At 45.0% G+C, this 26,007-nt stretch overlaps 1 protein-coding gene across 1 annotated transcript in view; it reads left to right on the top strand.

Annotated features, from left to right (window-relative positions):
• The window catches only part of TGOLN2 (trans-golgi network protein 2), a 196,803-nt gene that overhangs the window by 17,840 nt on the left and 152,956 nt on the right, over positions 1-26,007 (top strand). Inside the window, exon 2 of the mRNA XM_069618937.1 lies at positions 23,350-24,482. Within this exon, the coding sequence (XP_069475038.1) occupies positions 23,350-24,482 (1,133 nt within the window). The remainder of the gene's footprint in view (positions 1-23,349; positions 24,483-26,007) is intronic.

Here is a 26,007-nt window from a genome sequence, read left to right as displayed (position 1 = left end):
ATTCGGGCCATCGACCGATTGCACTGAGGGGTGCGGATCTCATTTCAATATTTATTTATTTATTTTATTGGACATTGTAAGGCATCAGAAAAGTGTGTTTCAAAGCACCCCAGAGTTGCCCTTGTGGAGATGACTCTGACGTGCGAATGTCCTATAGAGTACTTTTGGTCAGACCTAGAGATGCACTATTTGTATGATATGTACCTGAATGTTACGTTTGTATCCAAAGCCCAGTTAGGTGATGACTTCAATATAGTCTTTTGGCATTACCGAATGTGTGCAGCGGTTAAGACCTGGTCTCCACATTTCCTTAGTGAACCGCCACACTCTTGTCTTGGCTCCCAGAACCTGCTCTCATGTGTGTGCCCTCTATAGATTGATAATGGCAAGAAACCCCCCAAAGTAAACTTGACTGGAAACCTGACCTGCAGCTATCGTTGGATGATCGTGAGTGGTATCCCCCAACATGAGCTGGAAGCTTTTTCAGTATAAGATCCTGCACCAAGCTTATTTTTCCCTTGCGCGTCAGAAAAGATCTCATCAAACGGATAATGGTCGTTGCCCTAAGTTTCACTCAGAGGATGCCGAATTTTTTCATCTTATCTGGGCTTGTTCTTAAGGTGTTGAAATTCTGGGAAGTGATAGACTATCATAGTAGATAGAACCCATGACCTGCCTCTTTGGTAGAATGGCAGATATGCCCAATCTAAACCGAAAACTTAGTCAATTTGCTTTGTGACTGCTAAAGGTTATATTGTTAAAATGTGGATTAATCTTCTTGTTCCAACATTCCAGATTTGGCTGAGTAATTTGACCTGGGCTAACAATATGGCATCAGCTATTGGAGGCTTAACGGGCAAAGCCTGTCCGGCTCCATTCTGGGAGCCTTTTAGACAGTACTGGATTAGTCTTTCAGTTGATTTGATGGGTCATGCGTTCTAAGTGGGCAGTGAGACTTGGTGATATTGCTGTGGTAAAGAATACTTTAATAATATAAATTTCTCTCCTAGGTCCGTGTTCCTGGCTTCGATTTCTATGGTGTGTGCTGATCTGTTTAGAGACGGGATGGCCTATATTAACTTGTTTCCATATGCAACGTGATTTCTTAAAGCTATATTTTTAGAAGAATGCAAAAAGGGATTCCTCTGAGAGGTGGGTTACTCCATATGCAAGTACAGTGGTGAGGAAGAGCAGGACTTGATTAATGAAAATTATTGGTACGTAATCCGAGGATGTATGCCCACCGCGTGTAAACGCTTTTTTATTGTTGGTTGCTTATTCCCATATTTGCTTGAGCTAGGTGGGTGGAATCCAATCGATTTGGACGGTAGCCAATGGCTCTTAGTTTCCTTATTGATGATCTGGCCGGTAGTTATAACGTTTTTGCTTAGAATATTAATAATGGCGGTGCTCCTGTAAGCAATGCTTGCTTTCTTGGGTAGATGTAATCTAAGGTCCTTGTTTGTTATAGTCCATTGTTTTTGAGGATCTGATGAAGTACTTTATTGTATGCTGTATAGTTTGTGTTCAACCACGTCGTTGTCCATATTCCTGGGAGAATGTTTGTGAAGGCACCCTCTCTAATGTTTTTTTGACACAGAATTTATCACTGGTTTCTTGTTTCTTTGCAAGAATCGGTTGATATGTTTTGAAGTGCATGTGTGGTGCAAATGTGCAACCATTGGCAATACATTAAAATATACCTCATGTACCATAGTTTTGTGAGAACCTAGATCTGAATTAGTTTTCCGTTGCAAGGTCAGCTACGCTATATATGTCCCATCTATTTTAAAGTTGCTTTTCATCCCACAACATAATGCATGATTGTTTTTTAATTGGGAGGGAACATATAATCTGGATGCCAACCTGCCGCTTGCCAAAATGGAACGTTGGCAGAAACTCCATGAAATGAAAAATCCATCTAAAGTGAGTGGTACATCCAAGCTGCTTTTTGTTTTCTTACCCTCTTCTGTGTCGATTACTTACCTGTAATCTTCATTACTCCTAGTCTTACTCTTCCTTGTCACAGTTCCTCTTGGGTCCTCATCTTCCATTCCATCTTTTCTTTGTTGCCTAGGCCGCTATAACACAGTTGAATTCTACCCAACACATAGTGTCCCATTACACACCGCTATAGTGTGGGCAAAGGGGGTCACAATTAGCATTACTTGGAAGAGTGGTACCAGGAGGAATGGAGATTCTCAGTAATTAATCAACTCATTACCTCTACATCCCGCATCCTCACCCCCAGTATGTACTTCTGAGGAATACTAAAGACTTTAGCAAAATGGTCCATGAAAAAAGCAAGACACTCTGGATGCTGGTCTAGCATCCCACCACCAACTTATTTTCAGAAAACACTGCCACACATCCCTGTAGTTTTGTTTAATTATGTTATATAGTTATACAGTAACTTTTAACATAGACAAAAAAGAGCAAATATCAAAACACATTATACATATCCAATTGTAACAAATCTCAGTATCAATCATTAAAATACAATCTCAAAATTTCCCAGATGAAAAGGTGATTATCTTAAATCACATTTATCTAAAAAAAAGAGGTGAAACAATGCTCAAATTTCGTCCACAAAACCAAAAATATGCTTGGAGACCTCAGGCCAGGACCCCAACACTTATTTAAGCTCAGTCTCATGTACTCTAGATCAAGAGGCGGCGTGTGAAAATGTCGTCTCTAGCACGAACAGTCGCAACATTAAATACCCATGTAAGAAAGAGAAAGTTCATGAAGCTCATTTTCCTAAGGTGCTCTATCCAAGTCTGTGTTATCTAGCTGCAACGAGTTAGACACACCTGTTTCTGCTAATACTGTTGAAGTCGTCCTTCCGGCATGCCAATAACTCAAAGCCGTTTCCTCATCACCCAAACTTAACACATTTTCAATCTTTTTTTAAGTCATTTGCTTCTCTTGAACTGCTGGACAAGATGTAAGCAAATGTTTCAAGGACTTTCTGTGCAAAATGTACACTCTGTTAAATAGGGCTGCAGAAAACCATATCTTACCAGTAATTCCCTGGTTAAAACCTAGTCCAACTTAAATCTTATGACGCTCCACCTGACCACCATATCTGGATAAACTGCAAGGTATGGTGCCAAAATCCCAGCGCTTTTATATTCCCAGGTCAAATGTTTCAGGGATTCATGCCCTTGAATTTCCTCCATGATCGCGGCCAACTCTCTAGAGGACTCGCTTTACTCTCTCTGGATTCTCTACTAAATCACCACAAGACAAACCAACTTTAGCAAGCAGTCTGGTGCTGAGAACGGCAAATTCAGTTACCATTCTCATACAGAACGGTCTTTAGATCATTAAAAAGAGATTCCTTCTCTGGGACTAACATTTTATTTACAAAAATAAAAATGTCCACAGTGTCCTACATTTTTTGCGTTTACAAACCAAGCTCGTATCTGACCGCAACTAGTGGAAAAGAGCTTGGGACCCTAAGCGCTCGCCTCCAAATCAATCCCTCCAAGTAAGGCAAGAAATCTAAAATCAAACTCGCTTAAACCTCTATACCATATAAAAACCTAGGGACTAATTTCCCCTCATAAAATGTAAGGATGGGGACCATGGAGAATTTGTCTAACCTTGCATCCACCCAGCTCAACTGATTTGACAGTGTCCTTACACGCATTTTCAACCATTCTTTCGTTTGCAATTTTTGTTTTAACAGTAATAATATTTATTGTGATTTAGTTTACATTATAAACTTTTAGAAAGCATAAAACATATCATACATATGATCAAAACCTACAATATAAAACCATAATCTCCCATAAACATTTCCTTTCTCTCTCAGCAAGAGCTATTAAATATTGAACCAAACAAGTACATCACTAATGTCCACGCATCTTCGTTGTGACATATATAAAAGTCTTAATCCCTAGAAAGAAAAACGTTTCTTCACAACAACTTTTAAGTTGTATACTAGACTTCACTAAACAGATGTATTAAATACATTGCTTTCGATCGAATCATAAAAGCCTATTTCCTTTGCCAATTTCTTATATTGTTATTTCCCAGGGTAACTTCAATCTTCAGCCAGATATTGTTTAGAGCAGTCAACAAACGCATACTGTTGGAGTTGATACAATAAAGCCAAAATGATCTCTCCCTAATGTAGTCATAATTATGCACATACATGCCAAGGAAGTGGTTGATTGTACTAGCCATTTCGTGGCATTCAGTCGATGTTTGGCTGTCTCCAACAGTTCTTGCACTTTACACAATCGGCATGATAGCAATTCCACAGCGATCTTGTCTTTTCTCCCTCTGACCATCATTGTTGGAAGCTGCTCCAATCTAAGTAGTAGGATGAAGCGTCTGAGCCTTGTAGATGGACACAAATTCAGGTAACTCTGGGGCTTCTTAAAATTATACAGTCTATACTGCACAAACCGATAGCTTTTTAACCCATTAAGATGGTCGTAATTCTCCAGCCAATCCCATATGTCAATGCGTTTTCCCAGTGCCCTCTGTACCTCATCAGAGTAACTCCCTCCCCTAGAGTGCCATCCTATTTCGGCTAAGAATTTGACCATCTGCCCATTAGTTGTACAAGGAGAATTTTCTTTGGACATTTCCTGATGAACTGCTATTAATAGTCAATTTTTTAGGCCACTAATCATTTTCAGAAAAATTCGAAACCCGCTTCTTCAGACTATGGCTTTTAAGGAAATTAACCCTAGCTCTATCCTTATAAGTGACATTGGTATGCAAGGGGGTAGACCGAGGATACAACGCCAACATTTCCCTTCAATAACCTGGATCCATTTCAGATCAAGACCTAATAACGCTTTTAGTCCGTAGGTTATCATCGGGGAAAGGACTTGCATGTATAATTGGCGAGTACGCCATAGTGTAAAGCCTCCCTGCTTGATAGTGAAACTGTGAAACAGAGCAGTCAATTGTGCCGCTCTAATGGCGCGTGTTTGTTTGCATACCGCATAATCACCAATGAGTTCGAAATCGATTTCCTGGTACTGATATTGAGGGCATATAAGATGCTCACTTTGCCTACCATGAGCTGCACTTGTGCCGTTTTCCTGCTGGTGTACCGCATAACCTTCGTCTTTTCCAGGTTAATACTGAGACCATTTTTTTCCGTGTATTCCCAGAGGGCTGTAGCAGAACGTCGTATCCCACTAATGGTATGATCGAAAATTACCAGGTCACCCGCATAAGCTAAAACAGGACAAAAGTCCTCACCAATTTTAGGGGGATAATTTTTAACTGCGGTTATTACTGCTGGTATGTCATGCACATATAAGTTGTAAATCAGTGGCGCAGTGACACACCCAAGCTTAACCCCCTTATTTTGGAGAACCTTTCCTGTTGTGCGACCTTCCTGGTCCAGTTTCAGTTTTACTGAGGTTTCCAGATGTAGTAATATGAGATAGTACAGCAAACCTTCAGGACAGCCCATGGCTTTCAGTTTCAGCCACAAACGACCTCTAGGGATCGAGAATGCAGCCTTAAAATCTATGTATAAGGCATATAAGGGGGGCTGCCCCCCCTTTCCACGCTCGAGTGCGTAATATGTCCATTAACATGATGTTATGGGCGGTGGAATATCCCTGTCTAAACCCACTTTGGAATTTACATAGAATGTCTGAATGCTCCACCCAAAGCTGTAACTCAATGAGGCAAATATCTTCCCTGTTGTGTTTTAACATTGATAGCAACCTATAATTGTTCGGATCTAATCGATTTTCCCTTTTTAAAAACTGGGACCGTTGTTTGCCAGGATTGGGGTATTTTGCCTACATTTAGAATCTTCTTGTATAAGATAACCAGTAAGCTGGCCCAGAACTCAGGTTGGCATTTGATGACAATATTGGCCAACCCATTGGGTCCTGGAGCTCGAATATTTTAACTCTTTGATCTTATTCAACATAACTTCATAAGATACATCAATGGGTGGAACCAGTGGGGCACTACTCAATAATATTGAGTCCTCCGTGTCTAACTGGGCGTTCCAATTTTCCCGAAATTTTATCCATTCTGCCGCCCCAATTGGGTTTACTAAGGGATCTTTCACTGCACCACATGCCTCACCTAGAAGTTACCAGATTCTGCGGGTCTTTCCTTCACAGATAGTCTGCACTAATCTTTGCCAAGCTGCATTTTTCTCATCCCTTCTTTTGGCTTTAATGACTGCTCTGTATCTGTTCTTAATACTCCTCACATTTGCGTAGTATATCTCTAGAGGGGCGGTCGTTTTCTTGGTACACCCAAGCTCGGCTCTGAGTTTCCTCTTGGCATCTCTGATCACCTTGTCATAGGAGGATTTTCTGTCCTCAGTTCTGATCGTTACGCCCATAGGGCCAGCTGCATGTTTGCCAGCGATTTAATATAGATCCAATCTTCTATAGAATTGATAGTCATATCATTGAAGTTGGGAAGATTATGGATCTGTCAATTGCAAGTGCTTCCATAGCTTGATACATTTTTATCTGACCAACTAATCCTTGTACCCGTTTTAACACTCACATTATCATACTCCTTTCGAAATCCCCTCTGGAAATATTAAACTCGCATACTAGGGCAGCATGATCACTCCACTTATTGGGTGTAACTGACATGTCTTCAACTGTAGCTGCATTTTAGGGCACACAAATATATAGTCCAAAATTTAGCGAGAAATACCATTCGACCATGTGTAGTTACCCAGATAATCGCTGGCAGTTCTGCCATTTAACATTTCTAAATCCCAGAACTCAAACAGATATTCCCATCCCAGCCCCTCTTGGTCCTTTTTAGTGTGTTGCATGGAGCCCTTCTCTTTTAACTTGGGGTTCTTGGTTCCCCCCCCCCACTCGCCGTCATGTGGCAGTTAAAATCACCAACTACTATTACCCCTGTATTTTCAAATTTTATCAACCAGGTCACCAAGAGGTCATGAAGAGCGTCTTGCAATTGCTCTCTTAGCACCGCTCCACCAGGGTTATAAAGACTCACAAGCGGGAATCTTTCATGTATTCCCTTACTGCCATAGATCACTTCTACTGCAATCATATTGTCTAATTTGGAACTGTATCCGCCTAAAGTGTTAGCCAAACCCGTGAGAAGACCTCCATATGGTCTACTTTTTCCCCTTTCATGGCCTCGAAATAGTAGGTTACATAACCATCCAGTATCAAAGGGTCCATAGCCCACGTCTCTTGCAGGCAAATGCAGCTGTGCTTCTCAATTTCGCTGAACCCTCAGATGATAACAGATGAGTGAAGCCACGACAGTTGCATGTGAAAATGGTAAGGTCTCATTGTTTTGATCATACCTCGGGTAGTGAATCCACCAACCTTTTTAGGACTTGTTGAACATCCGATGCTTCCACCTTCTTCATTTTAGGTAAACTTGGTAAAAACAGTAATGGGGAAGCCATGGTAAATCAAACTTTCTACTCTCTAATAGGTCAGCACCAACTCGCAAAGAAAATGTGTTTTTTTAAAAAAATGTTCTTTTTTTTCTTTTTTGTGCAATGCATAACCTTGGTTTTCATGGAATTGACAGTGAGAGAAAGTGACTGACTGTGTATGACCAGCAAATGCCATAAGCAGGTGCTGCAGTCCATCTGTGTACAATCGGTCATTAGAAATTCATCTGCGTATGCAAGCCATATCTTTTTCAGGTTACATATCCCTGTAGGTGAATGCCTGAGTTCGTTCCATGCATCTGCAGATTGAGTCACTATTGCCTGGTGAAGGTTGTCCCAGTTTGCCACTCTGCATATGTCTTGAATAGGCACACCGTGCATCTCGGCTGAAGATGACTCCATACCCCTAGCAAAGCTACCCTGTACAGCCTCTGACAAGGGCACCTACCCCAGGGAAAATGCATTTGCAATGTTTTGGCATACCCTCTTGTTAATAATTTGCACTGATGTCTTCTAGGCTTTGGACTTGCGAATGTTAAGGCTCTCTGGAACATTTTTGACCATTTTACTCAACGCAGCCTTTTCACATCCATCGTCCCACCTCTCCTCCTCGGGAGAGGTTGTGTTAGGGTGAAAAAAGATGGTTGCAAAATCTCTTGCCCCTAGTGAAACTTTACAATAGCTTCAGGAAAAAAACCTGGATCACGCCACTGACTGTGATGAATGGAATCTTGCATACAAGAGTTCATATCTGTTGTGTGCAGATATAATGGCTACCCGGAACACGGACTTCCACTACATGGCTTTTGAGATTCAATCTGCATAAAAGGTGGCCTCCTGCAATGGGGAGATCCCATGGGGCGTGTGGGGGGACGTGGTTGGGGTGGCCTGCATACACCCTGGGCATGGCGAGCAAGAAACTCTTCAGAAGCTGGGCCTCCAGCTTCTCACAAACAGCTCATGATGCACAGCTTTCAGAAAGCTCTGATCGCTGTCCATTCAGCTCTATTATATAGAAGACTTCCAAGCCATCTTTCCAACCTGTCTGAAGAAATGGAAGAATCATGGACATGGTGCAGTCAACCGCCTACAGACCTTTTGGCACAGCACAAAAGGTTGTTTCACTGTATATCGTATACCTTCATTGTGGAGGCCTGCAGGACTTTGAAATGGCCAAAGCAAGTTGTAGAGTCAACCGCTGCTTCTGTTTCCAATGCCCACGACAGAGGAGGCTGGAGACTCAAGTCCCAGACGCTCACTAAGTGGACACGAGGAAGATGGCAGAAACCACATCAGAGTCACAGCCACCTCTATTAGCGGAGGACATCGGGATTGTCTCAGTCACACTGACAACACCACAATCTGTTCCGAATGTCACTTTTCTTGACCAGCGCTGTTGGAATCGCAGACCAAGCTGGAAAGGCATAGAAAAAGACCTTTGCACTGCCAATGCATCAACTCTCTAGGCCCTCTTACATGGGAACCTGGAAGAGAAGTGAGGAAGCTGAGCATCCTGTGAAGAGGAAACCAGTTCTATTCACAAATAGCTGAACTTCCTGCTAGTACGTTCCTGACGTGGTTGTTGACAGCGGGTAACGATGCCGGCGTTTCTCCTCACAGAGCCTGTAAAAGGAGAAAATAGACATTAACGTCACAGAAAACTACAGAATACTGTAGTTAATAGAAAAGACTTACCTGGCCGAAGCGGTTATGTTCAGTCAGAAATTTCACTCCCAGCCGCAGCACCTACAGTCAGAAGTTTCTTCCGCAGCCACTGCATCTTCCGAAGGTACTTTTCCTCAGCTTTCCGAAAAACCCTGCGGACAACGCAAGAGGTATTTAATTTACAAACGAACTTAACAGTTAAAAAGAAAAGATGTTTTATAAACATTTAAGTACCTAAAGGTTGTCCAAGTTTTCACCTCACAGTTGTTTCTTTGCTCTTCCGTGAAGGCTGCAGTTACTCCATATTGGCAAACCTACGTGTTAGTAACTCTGCAGCCATAATTATTTTCCCCAAATTGCGAGAACCTGCAAAAAAGAGAGAAAAAGCAAATTATTAGGAAGAGATCTCTCCAACGTAGGAATCAATTCAAGCCCTTAATGATTACAGTATTTTCACTAGCTTACTTACCAAGACTCATTCTTAAAGTAAAGACATTTCAAGGCAAGATGCTATAGAGTACACCAGCTATTCAAGTTACCATTGTTCCTTCATCTCAACGCGCCCCTGTAGAACAGCAGGATGGCGAGCTCCACAATAAACACAGGTGAGAAGGGAGGGATTACAGGAGTATACATCTCATGCAGTACTATCTCAGTTAACAGATGTTATAGCATTTCTACTGTTGTCATTGTCTGTTTTTTTTTAAAGAGAAAGAGAATCCTAAAATTGCCAAGGTACCAGGTATACAGGTTGAGAAGGCATTACGCTTCCGAGGAGTCTAGGTAAACTTTAGTCTCCTCCCTTACCACCCCTGCACCGCCAGTGGTTCACCTAGGCCATAGCTGACATGTCTGTCCTGTTAACAGGTAACCCCTTTATCCTTTGTGAGAGGATCTGCAGAGCCCCGACAATTGCTGTAAGCTCCCACTTGTTGGAGGAACAAACAGCCTGCTGGGGAGTCCATCGCTCTTGGAATTGCATCTCTCCCATCATTGCTTCTAGCCTGTCTTCCCAACTACCAATCCACAAACAAAGAGGTGATGGCTGGAAGGTTTAGAATGAATCTTAACTGGCATTGCTCTAGGCAACCCTCCAGACCATCGTTCCTCACCTGGCAAGCCATTACAGAAGGGGAAAGACCATATGCAAATCAAGCTTGGTCCCACCTTAAAGGGGAAGTCGAGCCCAAACTGCTAGGCCACATCCCTTCTGCTTCCCAGACGTGGGTCCCGAGTCTGCCGGGCCTAGAGACCCAAGCTACTCATCACTGATAATGCCAAACAAGGCTGAAACATGTCTGGGGATGCATGTGGTCTCGTGCAGAAGAGATATGACCTAGCAGTTTGGGATGGACTGCCCCTTTTAGAACCAATCGTGATTTGCATATGGTTTTTCCCCTTTTGTAATGGCTTGGCAGGCTGAAAAACGATGGTCTGGAGGGTTGCCTAGAGCTGTACCTGTGGTTCTGATTTATTCAAAACCTTCCAGCCATCACCTTTTCGTTCAACTACCAATACAGCCTGTATCTTAGTTTTGGAGTGATTGGAATCCTATACTAAAAGGCCAAAGTGCCCATTCTCCCATGTCTATATGTGACGCCAACAGGCCCATGTGACTCCTCGCCTGCAGAACCACAAGCACCCTGGCTGTCATATAAACTTCCTCCCTGGCTGCAACTTCTCCCATCCCAGGTTGAAGGATTTGCTGTAGCCCTCGTTGTGTAAGTTCTACCTCAAAATCTTTGATGACCACCAGACGCCCCTTGAACATCTGATGCACCGTATCCCAAGGAATTGTGGAAGGGATCGATCTTCAGAGCAAATGTCTTGTGGTGCCAGTCGCTGGGTTGAAGGTGTCGCTCCAAGAAACAGCTGCCGCCCCCATATAGTCACTGCAGCAGGACGAACACCATTAAAGACCACCTCTAAAAGTAGCTCTAACTGCAATTGCATGTGTTGCAGTAGCGGTGCACGATTCGCCCATCTCCCAGTTTTTCCAGCAGCCGAAAACCGCGCAAAGCAGTTTCAGCTGTTTACGAGCTGTACATGGCAGCCCATAAAGTCATAGGAGAACCAACATGGTGCTGCCCACCTGGACCCACACAGTAGCCTCCTCTGCCGTCATGGAAGAGCGTGCCACCAGAATTGTGTCCATATGTAGATATTGAGGAAACTCCAGATCCTCTGCAAGGGGTACAGTTTATAAAGTGAGGCATTACAATCTTCTCTGGTTTCTTCCAGACCCACAAGATCTCTTCCTTAATCTTCGGAAGCGAAGGAAGCCCCACTTTGATGGAATGCTTAAACTGCCTGGGATGAGGCCTGGCGCCAAACACCACTGCAGGCGTCTGTTGGAAATCTATATATGCAATACCTACATCGACACTGCAGGATGCGCCTCCTTATCCAGATATTTTCCCCCTGGTCTCCTCAGTCCCACCACTGTCCACCTCTGAAGAAGAGCACCCACTTAAAGGAGAAAGCATTGTTCTGGTCTTCTTATGCCTGTGCACCTCCACCCTCAATGCATTCTGGCAGATACAGACCAACTGCTTCTCATAATTCACAGGCGTCGGGCCCCTGTCACAGTCCCCAACTGAGGAAAGGTACCTTCCCTTGGCCACACACTTCTCAGAACTCTTGGACAACACCCAACATCTCTGAGCCATTGCATACATCAGCGAGCACCATTCTGCACGCCACAAAATGCACATACTCCAGCACACCCGCTCCTTATCAACCATGCCTATGTGCAGAGGAAAGGAATTGCGCAATCACCAGTGTTTATACATTTCTTTAAACCTTTTAGGCCCAGTGCCAGAGATGGCCCCAAAGCCCAGAGCCTCTGCACCATGGCACGCTGATACTACAAACATGACAAGCCGTTACTAGATTACTATACCACTATACCAGAAGCCTCTGCCCAGCGCAGCACCTGTAATTCTAACCGCATGTGTTTAGCAGGCAAAACACAGCCCTGGGTCCCCACAGTAACACACCAGAATTGGCAGCTGATGGGCTCGAACCTCATTACTTGTACCTAGACATACAGCAAACCATCATACTAGGCCTGAAGCAGGGCATGCCCCTCGCTAGGATCTGTCAAGCAGACACGTCAAGCCACCCGAAACACCACTTTAACTGGTCATCCTCCCCAACAATGGATCAATGCAGATCTCCCACCTTCCCCATACATCCATAGCCCAGCAGTGGGTGCACGTATAAGGAGCACACAAAATTGCCCCGCCAAGCATAGCAGAGAGGATTCAGTAACCACAGGCAACCCAGCCACGCACCCATGGAGTTCCTGTGAGGATGGCTGTAAAATTAAAACTGATATGCACTTTGTGCACAGGGATGAGACGCATGGGCAACAAAGAGTGGAATGGCTCTCTGTCATGGAGGTTGGCTCTTCAGAGGGAAGTGTTTATTTTGGAGATCTTCAGCCATATTGTCGCACAGGGTAATCCCTTCATGGTGCGGCAGGGGCTGGCCTCGATCATGCAGTGCTCTTGTCTTGCTGGTTTAAAGGAAGCCATCGCTGCTTGAGTAAATTGCAGTTCAATTTAGAGCCACACTATTTGGCAGCTATGCACTTGTTTGCCTTTCTGGTACCATTAAGACTCTAAACTGCTGCTGGTGCTCTGTCGGTTTACATTTAAAAAAATGTGTCCCACGTAGAAGCAGAAGGTTGATGACAAATCTGTCATTTAGAATGCACGGTTGTCCATACAACCTGATTGGTCAAGCCTAACCCTAGCAACCTTCTCTGTTCAATTTCCACACTGACTATTGAATCTCTTGGGCCCCTCCTTTATCCTGACCATTCTGTAAAGGTTAAGGCCACTTCAGTTTTTTCATCTGCCCTGACTCTACATCTAGCAGAACCCCAAAACCAAACCAACCCCTCCTGAACCAGCATGGAATTGGTGTTGACCTGCTATCCTTGATCTTTCTGATTAACATGGGAATCCTTAGGATAGGAGTGAAAGCATAAACTAAGGTCTGAGTGCATTCCAGGGTCATTGTCTCCCCTCCCTCCCCATACACTTCTTCTTAAACCTTGATTAGAAGAGATCCCCCATTAGCTGACTTGAGTCTGGGGAAGCAAACATGTCAATCTTGAGGTCTCTGAAACTCTGGCACATTTTCAGAAAGATTTCCTTTGACAAGGTCACCTATTGTGAGCTGTGGAGCGCCCTGCCAAGCCTGTCTGCCTTCACGCTCTCGACCCCCGAATGTGAGCTACCTCCACGGACATTGGATTACTTTTCCCCCGGTTCTATGTTCTTTCCTCCTCTGGCTTTCGAACCACTGCCTTTTTAAACGTTGGAAAAAATGACGAAAATGTTTGACCACCCCCCACCTATTTTGAACTATTCCCGCCCCCACCCCTTATCTGACCTTTCCCACCCCTCCCCAAAAAAATATTCAATTACATTTTTCGTTATTTTTTCCAAATTTAAAGGCAGTTGTTAGCCTGGATGTCGTACCCCACCCCCGCCCCCTCCACACCCCCCATCCTTAACCCATTTTGAGATCTGGTCTTACTGGTGATTTTATGTAGGCTGTAGCTGTGGAATTGTATGTTCTTCCAGTTCATGACGGCCCCTGCTTATTGCTTCCAGTTCCCTCTAATTTGAGGAATGGGCTGTCGCTAAGGAGCCTGGAAATGTTGTGACACCACCTTCCAATGAATGTCTGTGTATGTGCAACAGTAAAGATTACCCCATGGAACTAGGAATGCATATCTTGTCACTTGTGCTGTCAGCAGTTCTCTTGTGGATTCCTGCCTCCCTGTCATACCTTCTTAAGGTCTTGGCCAGAACTGTCTGTCGGGGTAAATCTCTGTCTAATGGATGTAGCGCTTTCCCCTCCCTGGTGCAAAAGTGAGCTGCTATGAGCATTGGATCTTGGGAGGGAAACGGATGAGATTTCTCCAAGTTTACCATGTATCCCCTATCCTCTAAGGCCTGACACATTCTTTGGAGCCGAGACTCCTCTGTCCCCTTCAGTGATGCCACCACAGGAGTCACCAACTTTATTCCCCAGTTGCTGCCATTGGACCAAGCAGCAGGGCTTGGAATGGATATTGCCTTCATGCTATGGGAAACCTGTGAAGCCTCTGCTATCCGTGGTACTGCCTCGAAAACGCACTGTCACACGGAGATCCAGTATTGAGTGCACTACTGTTGATTCAATTTGCTGCAGGTGGTGTCTTGTCCCCTTGCCCATGGTTCCATTGTGGGCCAGAGCTTGCTGCTATTTCTTTGACATGACTGCACTGTCGGCAGCATTTGTACTTTGGATTTTAATGTTTAAAACTAATCTATGAAGCAGCAGAGTGCTGGACATGTCTTTGAGGGGGACACTTGAACGATTGACCTGGAAGAGCGTTGGCATGTTCCAAATTACCACTGCACCACACAAATACAGTCTGACGCGTGCTGGACAGGGACACAGACAGTCCCCGACAATGTTCAATTAAATTATGTTGGGCCTTCTTCCCCATGCAGCCAGCAACTGTTCTCCCAAAGTATGGCAAAAAGGGTAATTCACAGGATTGACCCTACAGAACCCAACTAGGTTTCTTGACTGCCTAATTAATGCATGGTTTGCAGTAAAAATAGTCATCAAAAGAATCCAAGAAATGGTGATAAGCCACACTGAACTGCAATGGATACAATTGCTCTTGACCGATGGGGAATCACCCGGTTACAGCCCTTCAGCTCCACATCACACACTCCCCCTCTGGGGTTCCACAAGTCTCATCCCTCTCAACACTGTGCGACCCCACTTGTGAAGCTCATCAAGACACATAGACTCCCTTGCTACAACTATGCAATGACATGAAAATCAATACTGGTGGAGACCCAGACCAAACCCTTACCAACTGGATGGATGAGACTGCCTTAAACTCAGTACGGACAAACAGAAATTATGATTATGCCCAATAACCTCTCCATTAAACAGCACATACCATAAGATGCAGAAATGGGCAGCGGACTGGTGGACGACGACCTAACGCTACAACCCCCCCCCCAAGTCAGAAATGCTTCTTCCATCTGTGCGCAATCAGACGGGTTCTCAACTTCCCACACAGAACCTGCCACCATGCTTAGTCCCTCAAGAATGGACTACACCAACAGCATCTACCTTGGAACGCCATACTGTCGGACTAAAAAACTGCAACGAATACAGAACGCAGACATAAGGGAGAACATGTCGCACCAGCACTACGATCCCTAGATTGTCTACCAGTAAAAAAAAAGGATTCAATTCAAAACCGTGCATCCTCCACAGAACAATACATAGCTAAGGAGTAGAATCATGGCAAGAAAATAATCTCCATCTCTACAGCATCAAGAACCCTGTGATATAGCAATGACATGCATGTAGAACCCAAACAATGAAATCTGGTGGAACTGCCTTTTCATACGTCTCAATAGAACTCACTCTCCAAAGAAATATATACACTAGAGGAACACCTGACCTTCATGAAATCTGTATCTGGCTCTTTGACTCAGCCTAAAAAGCCTGACCATGGTCTGAGATGTGCACAACCTCAATTCAAAGAGGCACACCATGAATTATGGGGTTCCATCTGTTTGGAAAGCTGCGGTCAAGTCAACCAAGCTGGTTCGGTCGCAGTGAAAGATGTACCACGCAATGGATTTCAGTTTAAACGCCAAACTAGGTGCGCAACGTTGGCACAAGGATCACTGTCATGATGCCTACCCCCGGGGACCCAGACCAAGTCCAGCAACCCTGGAAGCAGGCATCAAGTTATTCCTAGCAGGCCCAACAACCCCTGCAAGCGCCAGGCTCATGGATTAAAACTTACCTGATGTAGACCATGCTGCAAACTTACCTGATGCAGACCATGCTGCAAGAGCTCCAAGCCAGAAGAGGCTTGGAAGGGACTACTTTTCCTAGGGACTATTTTTTACCCGGGTGGGGCTGGGGGGGGAATACTTACCTGGGGCTACTTTGGAAGCTATTTAAACCACGCCCGAAGAGCAGCACACGCTTCGCATTATTCTGCATCCAGCAGCGTAACGCTCACCGTGCCTGCAAGCCTGCATCCAGTCTTCTGCCACGCCCGCCTCGAGTCTGGAGCTCCTAGAAAAAGGGAGAAAGAAGGAGAAAAGGTTGGAACAAGAGCAATACCTTTGATCCTTACCTGAATTCCCGATCCACCGCGCCTTTGAGCTGGAAGAAAAAAGTTATTTTATGCGCGTCTCCCCGCCTGCTGCAGCGCCGCGCTGAACTTGCCGGCCTTCACAGCATCTTCACTATACACCGCATCCTTCTGCATGTTCCCGCCGCACTCTGGCACCTAAGGGGAACACAAGAACAGCAAGGTGAGCCAAGGGAATTAACAGAGGCAATATTAGATACCCCCCCCATTGACTTACCTGATTTTACCGCCGGAGGTATTATTCCCCGAGACTTCATACTTTCTCTCAGCGCCTGAATAAGGGAGAAAGCAACAGGTTACATACTGATATTATTTTATCGAACTGAGTTGGATAATACAAATCCTTACCTAAATATTACCGGTTGCCACGAGGAACTCTTTGCTAGGGTCAAGCTGCAACCTGCAAGGAATCGGACAAGAGTGAAAGTCAGACATTTGAACTCTTACGAACTACATACTTACGGCGTCTTGCCGGAAATCTCAGTCAAAATTGTTCTGGAACTCCCCAATTCCTTCGAGCCAGTGAAGCAACTGGTTCTGTACGCGCCCCTGCGCTCAATGCAGGATGGAGAGCTCATCTTTCCAAACCATCAGGTAAGACTATAAGAGGGGACATCAAAGGTGATCAGTGGGGAGAACAGCAGGGGTGGGGGGATTTACGCTCAACTCCACGGGTGGTTAATTCCCTTTCTCCATTTGCAGAAGAATATTCCTACAGGCCAAGCAAACAAAGCTAGATGGGCCAGTCCAGTCTGTCATCTCGGCACTACGCATCACATTGGTGGAGACCGCAGCTGTCCAGTTCAGATCCACGCCCCTGTGGGAGCCAGGTGAGCGTAACAATCACCACCATCCTACCACCCTGTTAAACCCATACTCCTGCTAAATGACGAAATGCAACACAAACACATGGCCCGTTCTTTGCTCCCTCTCCCATTCAGCTCTATGGGGGCTGAAAAGGGAATGGGGAAGGACCGTGTCCGGGTCCTTGGAGGGAGGAATTACCGGGCCTTCCGAACTCTGAATGGCCCGGTAAGTCCTCATTCCGAGGACCCGGACAAGGACGCGATTTCGGCGGCAAAAAGCGGCATGGCTACCGCCGAACTCGTAATGAGGTCCAGTGAGTGCATCACATAAGGAGTGTTTCCCAAAGGGGGGATACTATAGCAGCAGCTATGAAGAACAAAGGGCAACCTACTCCAGAAATACCTCGCACTCCTGTAACTATACCAAGTTCATCACAATGGTCCTCCTGAAGAAATTGATTTTTTTGAAAAAATCCCCTGGCAATTCCAAGCATTCAAAACACGCCACCAACTAGTGGCCTCTCGGCCTCTCAACCCCCAGCAAAAAGACCACATCCAGACACCCTTCTAGTTACCCCTCATCAAGACCCAGTCCAATATGATCCCAATACAGACTCTGAGGAGCAAGATAACCTAGGGGCGGTAGATCATTACTATGAGGAGGATGAAGAGGACTTTTACATCTGACCCTCTTCTGATCACCTACACCCGCCGGTGGCAGACTCACCGGTGGACAACCAATTTCAATTTAATGACATGCTCATAAACGCAGCAGAACATTTCCAAATTCAAACTCCAGAAATGCAATTGGACAAGGATTTTGTAGAGGACATATTGGGGGGACAGAAAGGCTGTGACCCAATTTATTCCCATTCTACAGTCCAGATATAGAAGAATTCAACCCTCTCTAGAAACGCCAAATCAAACGCAAGAGGTAAACCTGCGCATTGAGAATGTTATGCCCTGCACCCACAGACACCCTTTACATCAGGGCACAATTGAAACAAGATTCACTCGTAGTTACCACCACAAGGAAAAGGCTGGGAACACCTCTAGCTTCATCGGAAGCACTGCGCGATAGAGGGCAAGAAGATTTTTACTCGGTGGCCACCTCAGCGACTTTTCAGACAAGGATTGCGAACAATACCACTTTGCTAGCAAGTTAAAACTGGCACAAGTGGGAGGAGTGTGCTACTTTAATGGCCTCAACCCCAGAACCTCTAGAAGTCCCAACTATCCTTTACTGTAGCGGAAGGAAAGGCAGTGTCTAACTGCATCCCAAAAAATCACTTGATTCAGCATCTGCCGGTAGGATCATTGCAGAAGGGACACATAGAGCGCCATGCATGGCTATGCCAATCATGTTTTAAGTTGGAATCTCTGGCAACACTCCTCAATATGCCTATCGAACTCAATGTCCTCTTCGGCAAATCTGTTGAGGATACGTTCAAATCTGCTAGTCGTTAGGCCAGCTCACTAACAAGCCATGAGGCCACACACGCGGTAACAATTTTTGTCGCTTCAGGGGACAAAACCCGCAGAGGGGTTCCGGAGACAGCCAAAATCGAGGCTCATCCTGGGTTTCCAATCAAGGACGAGCCTCTCGAGGTTTCCGAAGGTGCCAGCTTAGATTTTGCGGCCGGGGTAGGTCCTCCACTTACAGAGGTGGAGCAGCACCTCCAAAGCAGTAACCACCCGCTTTAGGTCCCCTCCCCTGCCTCTCCAGTAGGAGGGCGTATACCACACTTCACCCACGCATGGGAGGGAATCGCCTCGGACAAGTGGGTGCGATCAACCGTGGTGGGCGTTTATTGCATGGAGTTACTGCAGTAACACTCAAACCGTACCCCACGTAAAAAAAGATCCACCACAAAAAAGGAGCAGCTCACCCTTCTAAAAGGGGTCGCAACGCTGCTGCAAAAGGACCCCATCAAAATCATCCCAGCAAACCAGGTAAACAAGGGTATCTATTCAACCTACTTCCTTGTGCCAAAGAAACAATGCGCCCAGTATTAGACCTGCACCCTGCAAGCACCTATGTCAAGCCACAAACATTGTGCATGACAACGCTACAAGAAGTTATCCCTCTGCTAAAGCATGGGGGGGGGAATTCATTGGAACCTTGGATATGAAAGATGTCTAGTTTCATATTTCAATGTTCCCAGCACACAGAAAATTCTTGCGTTTCAAGATGGCAAACTAGTACTACCAATTCAAGGTGCTACCCTTCGGAATAGCGTCTGCTCCAAGGGTATTTACCAAGGTACTGGTGGTGGTGGCAGCATACCTGCACAGGGAAGCAATCTCGGTGTACCCCCCTACCTGGACGACTGGCTGATCACAGGCGGTATGCGTTTGCTCTGCATGATGGCATCTTGCATTTACCTGGTGCCACCCGCACGTCTACGCATGCACCCAATGCAGGAGTGGTCAGTGGTCTCGGGCCAGCGGTCAGTGGGACGATCTATTGGCCTTTTCGCCAAAACTAGTACACGCCCTTCGCTGGTGGACAAAGGAGAATCTGTTAAAGGGGAAAAGCCTTCCACGATCCGGTGGTGCAAGCGGTAGTTGCAACAGACGGCTCACTCTCCGATTGGGGGGGCACATCACCTTCGTCTCATAGCACGTGGACTGTGGACTTGCATCACTGTACAGAGCCATATCAACCTGCTAGAACTTCTAGCGGTATTCAAAGCGCTCCAAGCATTTGAGGCAAAGCTGATAAATCCGTCTTTACAGACCTTAATGGTCAGCACCACTGCAATGTTCTATATCGAGAAGCAGAGGGCACACATTCTCCAAATCAGTCCAAGCTAGCACAGAAAATATGGAAATGGGCACTCAAACGGCAGAGATTCTTGACTTCCCAACATGTCCCAGGGGAACTGAACACCCTGGCAGACTCTCTAAGCAGAGATCCCGTACCAGAAGATCACGAATGGCAACTCGACACAAGCATCGTAGATCACATTTTCTCACAATGGGGTTACCCCACTCTAGACTTGTTCGCTACAAGAGAAACCCAGCAATGCCCATACTTCGCGTCCAGGTTTCCCCAGCAGACTCCAAGGGGAACGCCCTATGGACGAGTTGGTCAGGGAAATGTGCCTACGTCCCCCCCCCCCCCCCATCTCCACTAATGAATAGGGTGGTGAACACGATTCACAGAGAACAGATCCTCTCCTCCTAGTTTGTGGACGAGACAACCCTGGTATCCACATCTGCGTAAACTGTCGATTTGTGCGATCCCATCAAACTCCTGTGCCAGATCAATTTGCTATCCCAGCATGGGGGATTAACATTACACCCTCAACCTCACTCAATGAACTTGGCAGCATGGCTCCTGAGGTCATAGAGTTTGGACACTTTAATCTACCACAAAGGTGTATGGATATCCTCAAGGAGGCACGTAAACCAAACACCAGAAACTGTTATTTCGACAAGTGGAGGCGATTTGTAATTTGGTACCAGTCTAAACAAATCAACCCCATACCCCATAGAATGTACTCCATCCCACATTCTACATTACATTCTCCACTTGCTAGACTTAGGATTAGTCTTTAACTCTATAAAGGTTCATATGGTGAATTATCAGCATACACCACCTCTTACAATAAAATATCATGGTGGAAAGTTCCTGTCATTAAAGCATTTATGGAGGGAGTAAAAAGACTCCACCGTCCTTCTTCAAACCCACCACTAGGATGGGATCTAAACGTAGTACTTGCAAATCTCATGGGACCTCATTTGCACCTATGCAGGAGTCAAGTCTGAAACACCTGGCATACAAGACTGCTTTCTTAGTGGCTATAACCTCCATAAGCAGAATCGGTGAGCTTCAAGCATTGTCAGTGCAAGACCCTTTCTTTGTCATCCACGAGAACAAATTGGTACTAGGAACACATCCTAGGTTTTCACTTAAACCAATCCGTTGAGCTACCAGCCTTCTTTCAGAACCCAACAAGCTCAGCTGACAAACTCCATACACTAGATGACCAGACCGCTCAGAAAACAGACCAACTGTTTGCCTCGGTAGCTCCAGGCAGAAAAGGAGACTGCGTTTCCAAGAATGCCATCTCCAGATGGATAGTCTGATGGATACAGCTCTGTTACTCTTTTATCAAGCAACAATGTCATTCACACCAAGAGCTCACTCCTCAATGGGTACAGGAGCTACCTTGTCCTTGATCGCAAACATCCCGCTGGATGCAATTTGCAAGTCAGCTACATAGAGTTCAGTACATACTTTCACTCGGCACTACTGCATTGACACGCATTCTAAAGCAGATACCCAGGTGTGGGACAAGTGGTTCTAAAACATCTATTTGCCGCAGGACCTTCTCACAACCCACTTCCTTCTCCTAACACTGCTTTCTAATCTATGCATCGCATGTTATCGAAACTGATTCCACAAGCTTGGCAGCGCTATTGGAGGGAACAACGTAATGCTGGCAGAGCGCACAGTGCAAGTTCTTTTCGAGGTCCCACGTGGAGAACTCTGAACAGACTACATGCAGCAAGGGTAGAAATAACGCTGCAAATAGACTACAGCCTCCCAGCTCTAGCCCTTATTTGCCTATGAAACTAAGACAGACCCTCAAGTTGGAGTCCCACAGAGGGAGTTGCTTTACAACAAGTTTCTTTTCCTGGTCCTGAGGGAAGGCGGCTCTATCCAGTTTCTCACCGCAGAAATGTACTTGGCCTTGGGTGGCAGCTAATTACATGTCCCCAAAATGTTGAAGGTCTCCCATATTAAGAATCTGAGACCAGCGTAGACCCCCTGAGCCCACTGATTTGCTTGTTGGGCATGAGTTTTTGTTGGATTTTCCTTGTTGAATTGTATTGTTGATTAGCTAGACAGAGAAGCATCTATACTTTATTTGTCAATTTGTTGTGCTTTGGATTGCTTAATTTCTCATGCTGATCTTGTTATGCGCATTTCTTTTTTGATACTGCATAACCTTAATGGGTTTCTTTGAATTTCATCATAAATGTAATTTGTGTGTTTTGATTGAATACCTGTAATAAGTGTACACGTTGATCAAGTTATTAATATTTTTTTCTGATTGTAAAGAAAAAGGCACAGTCTATAAATTAAACGGCCGAGAAGTGTTAGATACTGGGTTGAACCAGACAAGTGTTGAGTAATTAAACACTCAGCATTACCATGCCACAGTTAGAATAATAGTGACTTAACCCTTTAGAGAAATAACTTTCTGGTTAGGACAAATTTGTGTGTAAACTTTGGATATTTCCCCAGTCCCAATCAAAGTAGGGGTCAGTCCTCCATTTACAAACGAGAAATTGCTGCCAACAGGGTGTGTCATGGATCACCTCTGAGTTCCTCTACTTCGTACATGACCCTGCATCTCCTGGAGACGGCAGGACTAGATGAAAAAGCTATTTCCTGTGCTGCTGATCCCATCCTCGTGCTGCCTGGGCATCTAAAGCTCAGGAAGCGATCTCTACCCTGTGTCCACACACCGTGTGAGTCTTTCAGCCAATGGTAGGGAGTGCAAGCCAAGCTACCTGTTCAGTTTGTCAAATGTTAGAAAACCCTCCATTGGTCAAAATACAGATAGTGGCACCTGTAGAGAGTGTTTAAGCAGACTCGAGCTAAAATCCCAAGTAGTGCAAAACACAGTGGTTGCATGGTTACCGCTTTACTTTGGCTACTTATGCATCTCCTGAGTTGTGATGCTCGCATTTCACACCTGTGCATAATGTAATTTTCTGAAACTGTATAAAAGGTATCTCACTAATCCGATGCCCAAAGACTTTGTCAGAATAAAGGAATATGAGTGGCCAAATTGAGGTCACTAGTTTGATGCGTTTCACATCTCCAAAAGCGGAACTTTCGGATTCATTTCATTTGTACTGAGTGCCCCATCACTATTGACTTCTAGCTTGGTTTATTAACTTGTAGGATTATATACAGGGGTTAAAGTGGACGAAAACCACAGCAGCATTGTACGTGATTTCCAAAGCTTTAGCATAGTTGCTACCAGTGTAATACTTTGGTGTTTCAAGTAGCAGAATAACTATTCACTGCTGCCTTGCCTTTGATTTGCTGTGTATAAATAATCCCAAAAGCTTGATCTCCACAGAACCACCCTTTGAATCAGTATGTCATAGGATCTGCTCGCTGAATTGCTGAAACTCCAATGCACCCACCTTCTTTTAACTAAATCATTTTGAATATGATTTGTGTAAAAGTACGTTTTATTTTTAGATGTTTGCACTTTGTCAATGTTAATCGGATCTTGTCCTAATCTTTTTAGGTCATGCTGAGCCTGATATTGAATTGAAATCTTTGGAGCAGCAATCCAGCATAAATAAATTTCTAAGCCGTAATATCAGGTCTGCTTCCCAGTCAAGTGGGATAGACTCTAATAATGCACAAAAGGAAACCAGTGATCTAACTGACAAACAAAAGCCAGCAAATGGCGGTTCCCCACTTGATGAAAGCAATACATCGAAGACAGATGAGAAGAACAAGGCTGAGGCTGCGAAAGTGTCACCCGTTGCTGTCAAAAATACAGCGGGTGATGCCCATGTAGAGAAAAGTGATGCTGCCAAGGTAGATGGGCAGAAGGGGACAGCTGATGCTTCCAAGGTAGAGGAGGCGAAGGAGGCTGAGACTTCCAAGGTAGAGGAGGCGAAGAAGTTGGCTGAGGCTTCCAAGGAAGAGGAGGCGAAGGAGGCTGAGGCGTCCAAGGTAGAGGAGGCAAAGAAGGAGGCTGAGGCGTCCAAGGTAGAGGAGGCGAAGAAGGAGGCTGAGGCGTCCAAGGTAGAGGAGGCGAAGAAGGAGGCTGAGGCGTCCAAGGTAGAGGAGGCGAAGAAGGAGGCTGAGGCGTCCAAGGTAGAGGAGGCAAAGAAGGAGGCTGAGGCTTCCAAGGTAGAGGAGGCAAAGAAGGAGGCTGAGGCTTCCAAGGTAGAGGAGGCAAAGAAGGAGGCTGAGGCTTCCAAGGTAGAGGAGGCAAAGAAGGAGGCTGAGGCTTCCAAGGTAGAGGAGGCGAAGAAGGAGGCTGACGCTTCGAAGGTAGAGGAGGCGAAGAAGGAGGCTGAGGCTTCCAAGGTAGAGGAGGCAAAGAAGGAGGTTGTCACCAATGTTGAAAATGCTGAGGATATCAATGATGAAAATGCTGAAGCTGACCAAGACGAGGAGCTGAATATTGACACCAATAATAACCTAGCAGACGGGGACAGGGATAATGATGATGCCAATGAGGAGGGAAATGCCCCTGATCAGGTGGCGGAGGATTCAAATGCCAATGTTGACTCTCTAGCAAAAAAGATGCACAAGGATGTTGTTGCCAAGGAAGAATCTGAAAGCAGCCATTTCTTTGCATACTTGGTGACCACTGCAATTCTTGTTGCTGGCTTGTACATCGCTTATCACAACAAAAGAAAGGTAAGCCGTATTTGTGCCCTTTATCTACCCATGCATTATCACTTAATTTGAATTTAGAACAGTCTTCCCTTGGCTACTTATGTAAATCTGTTGATTTCTAATGGGAGGCGCTGAAAGGTCTGGCAAATTTCTGCTTGATTTGCCCACACATCTGGGTAGCAACACCATTTGGTTCCATTAGCTAACTCCGCCATCTCATGTTTTATTGTCATCAGAGAATCTTCCCACCCCCGCCAGCATCCCCTTGCATGCCACCTTCATACATGGAATAAAAAAAAACATTCCTGATCAAAGTATGCAAAAGCGTATGTTTGGCACCATGTCTAGTGGCAAGGAATACTGATTTGGCAGTATTTTCTGGGCCTCCAAAATAAGTTCAATCCTGAGTCTTGTGGATTTTATTTTTTTGTGGTAAAAATGATTCATAAGAACTGATTATATTGAAGGTTTATTTTTCTAACAAATGTGTACAAAGCTTACTTTCTTTTTTTGTACTTTTAACTTAACTATTACTAATTTTATTTTCCGATGAAGCCCCTCTAGTGGGTGTGAAACACATTGGACATACATTATTTCTCCTCCTGAACACTAACTTTACAGGGTTCGAAATTGCTGGGAGCTATTTAGCTCCTGCTTCTTGCCAATGAGAGTGTGGTTAGCTTGAAGCCAACAACTACCAGGAGCTACTTTTGGCTCTTCTGGCCAACTTGTGCGATACAAACATGGATTTGTGACATTAACTTTGAGTATTTAAGAATGTTAACCAAGAAAAATTAGGACACATCTAGAGCACACTTGGTATCATACATCAATGAGCCAAATGTTCAAATGTGCATCTCATGTGGAAGTTAGATTTGAGCACGCTGGGTACTCGCTCCTGGTTCCCCATCATCAGCTCGGGCCTACTGGGTGATGCCTGACACTCAAGTGCTGGTTTCAGCTCTTGCTCATCGAATCTTGATTTGGAACCCTGCTGTAACAGGTTCTTAAATAGCACATTTGCCATTTTGGTGCTTGTGTCTGTGATTAGTCAAGTGTTAGTTGGGAGCAAAGCGGGAAGGCAAGATGTGGAACCCAAGGTATTGATGTGTGCTTATTAGACGTTCATGCTATGTGTGTGCTAGTGAGAGTATAGGTTAGTTTGTAAGGGCAAGTAGAGTTTTACTGAAGGGAGCTCCAGGTGATGTAAACTCTTTGTACCAAAGTCTTGTAAACCTGGTTTGATGTATTTGCCATCTATTGATTGCACGGTTAGTAAAATGAAGAGTGGCTAGTGTGCGATAGGACACTATATGAGAAACTGACCAACTACCCTACACCACTCCAAACCCAGGAAGAATACCTGCCAAAACACTAGCACTGTTTCACTAACCATTGGTTAGTGATAATTGACCCGTGGCAAGTAAGAAATGGTGTGCTGTCTACATGTATACACATGAGGCGTGAAGTGACTTTTATGGCTGGCTAGTAGCTTGCACCTGACATTTGACATTTTGCACCCTGGTGATAGTGAGGACACTCCTAG

This window comes from Ambystoma mexicanum, chromosome 10 (assembly GCF_040938575.1).
Source record: "Ambystoma mexicanum isolate Mex_15411 chromosome 10, UKY_AmexF1_1, whole genome shotgun sequence".
In the NCBI taxonomy this organism is placed as follows: Eukaryota; Metazoa; Chordata; class Amphibia; order Caudata; family Ambystomatidae; genus Ambystoma; species Ambystoma mexicanum.
Note: the sequence above shows the minus strand (reverse complement) of the source record. Positions and strands in the feature narration are given on the sequence as shown.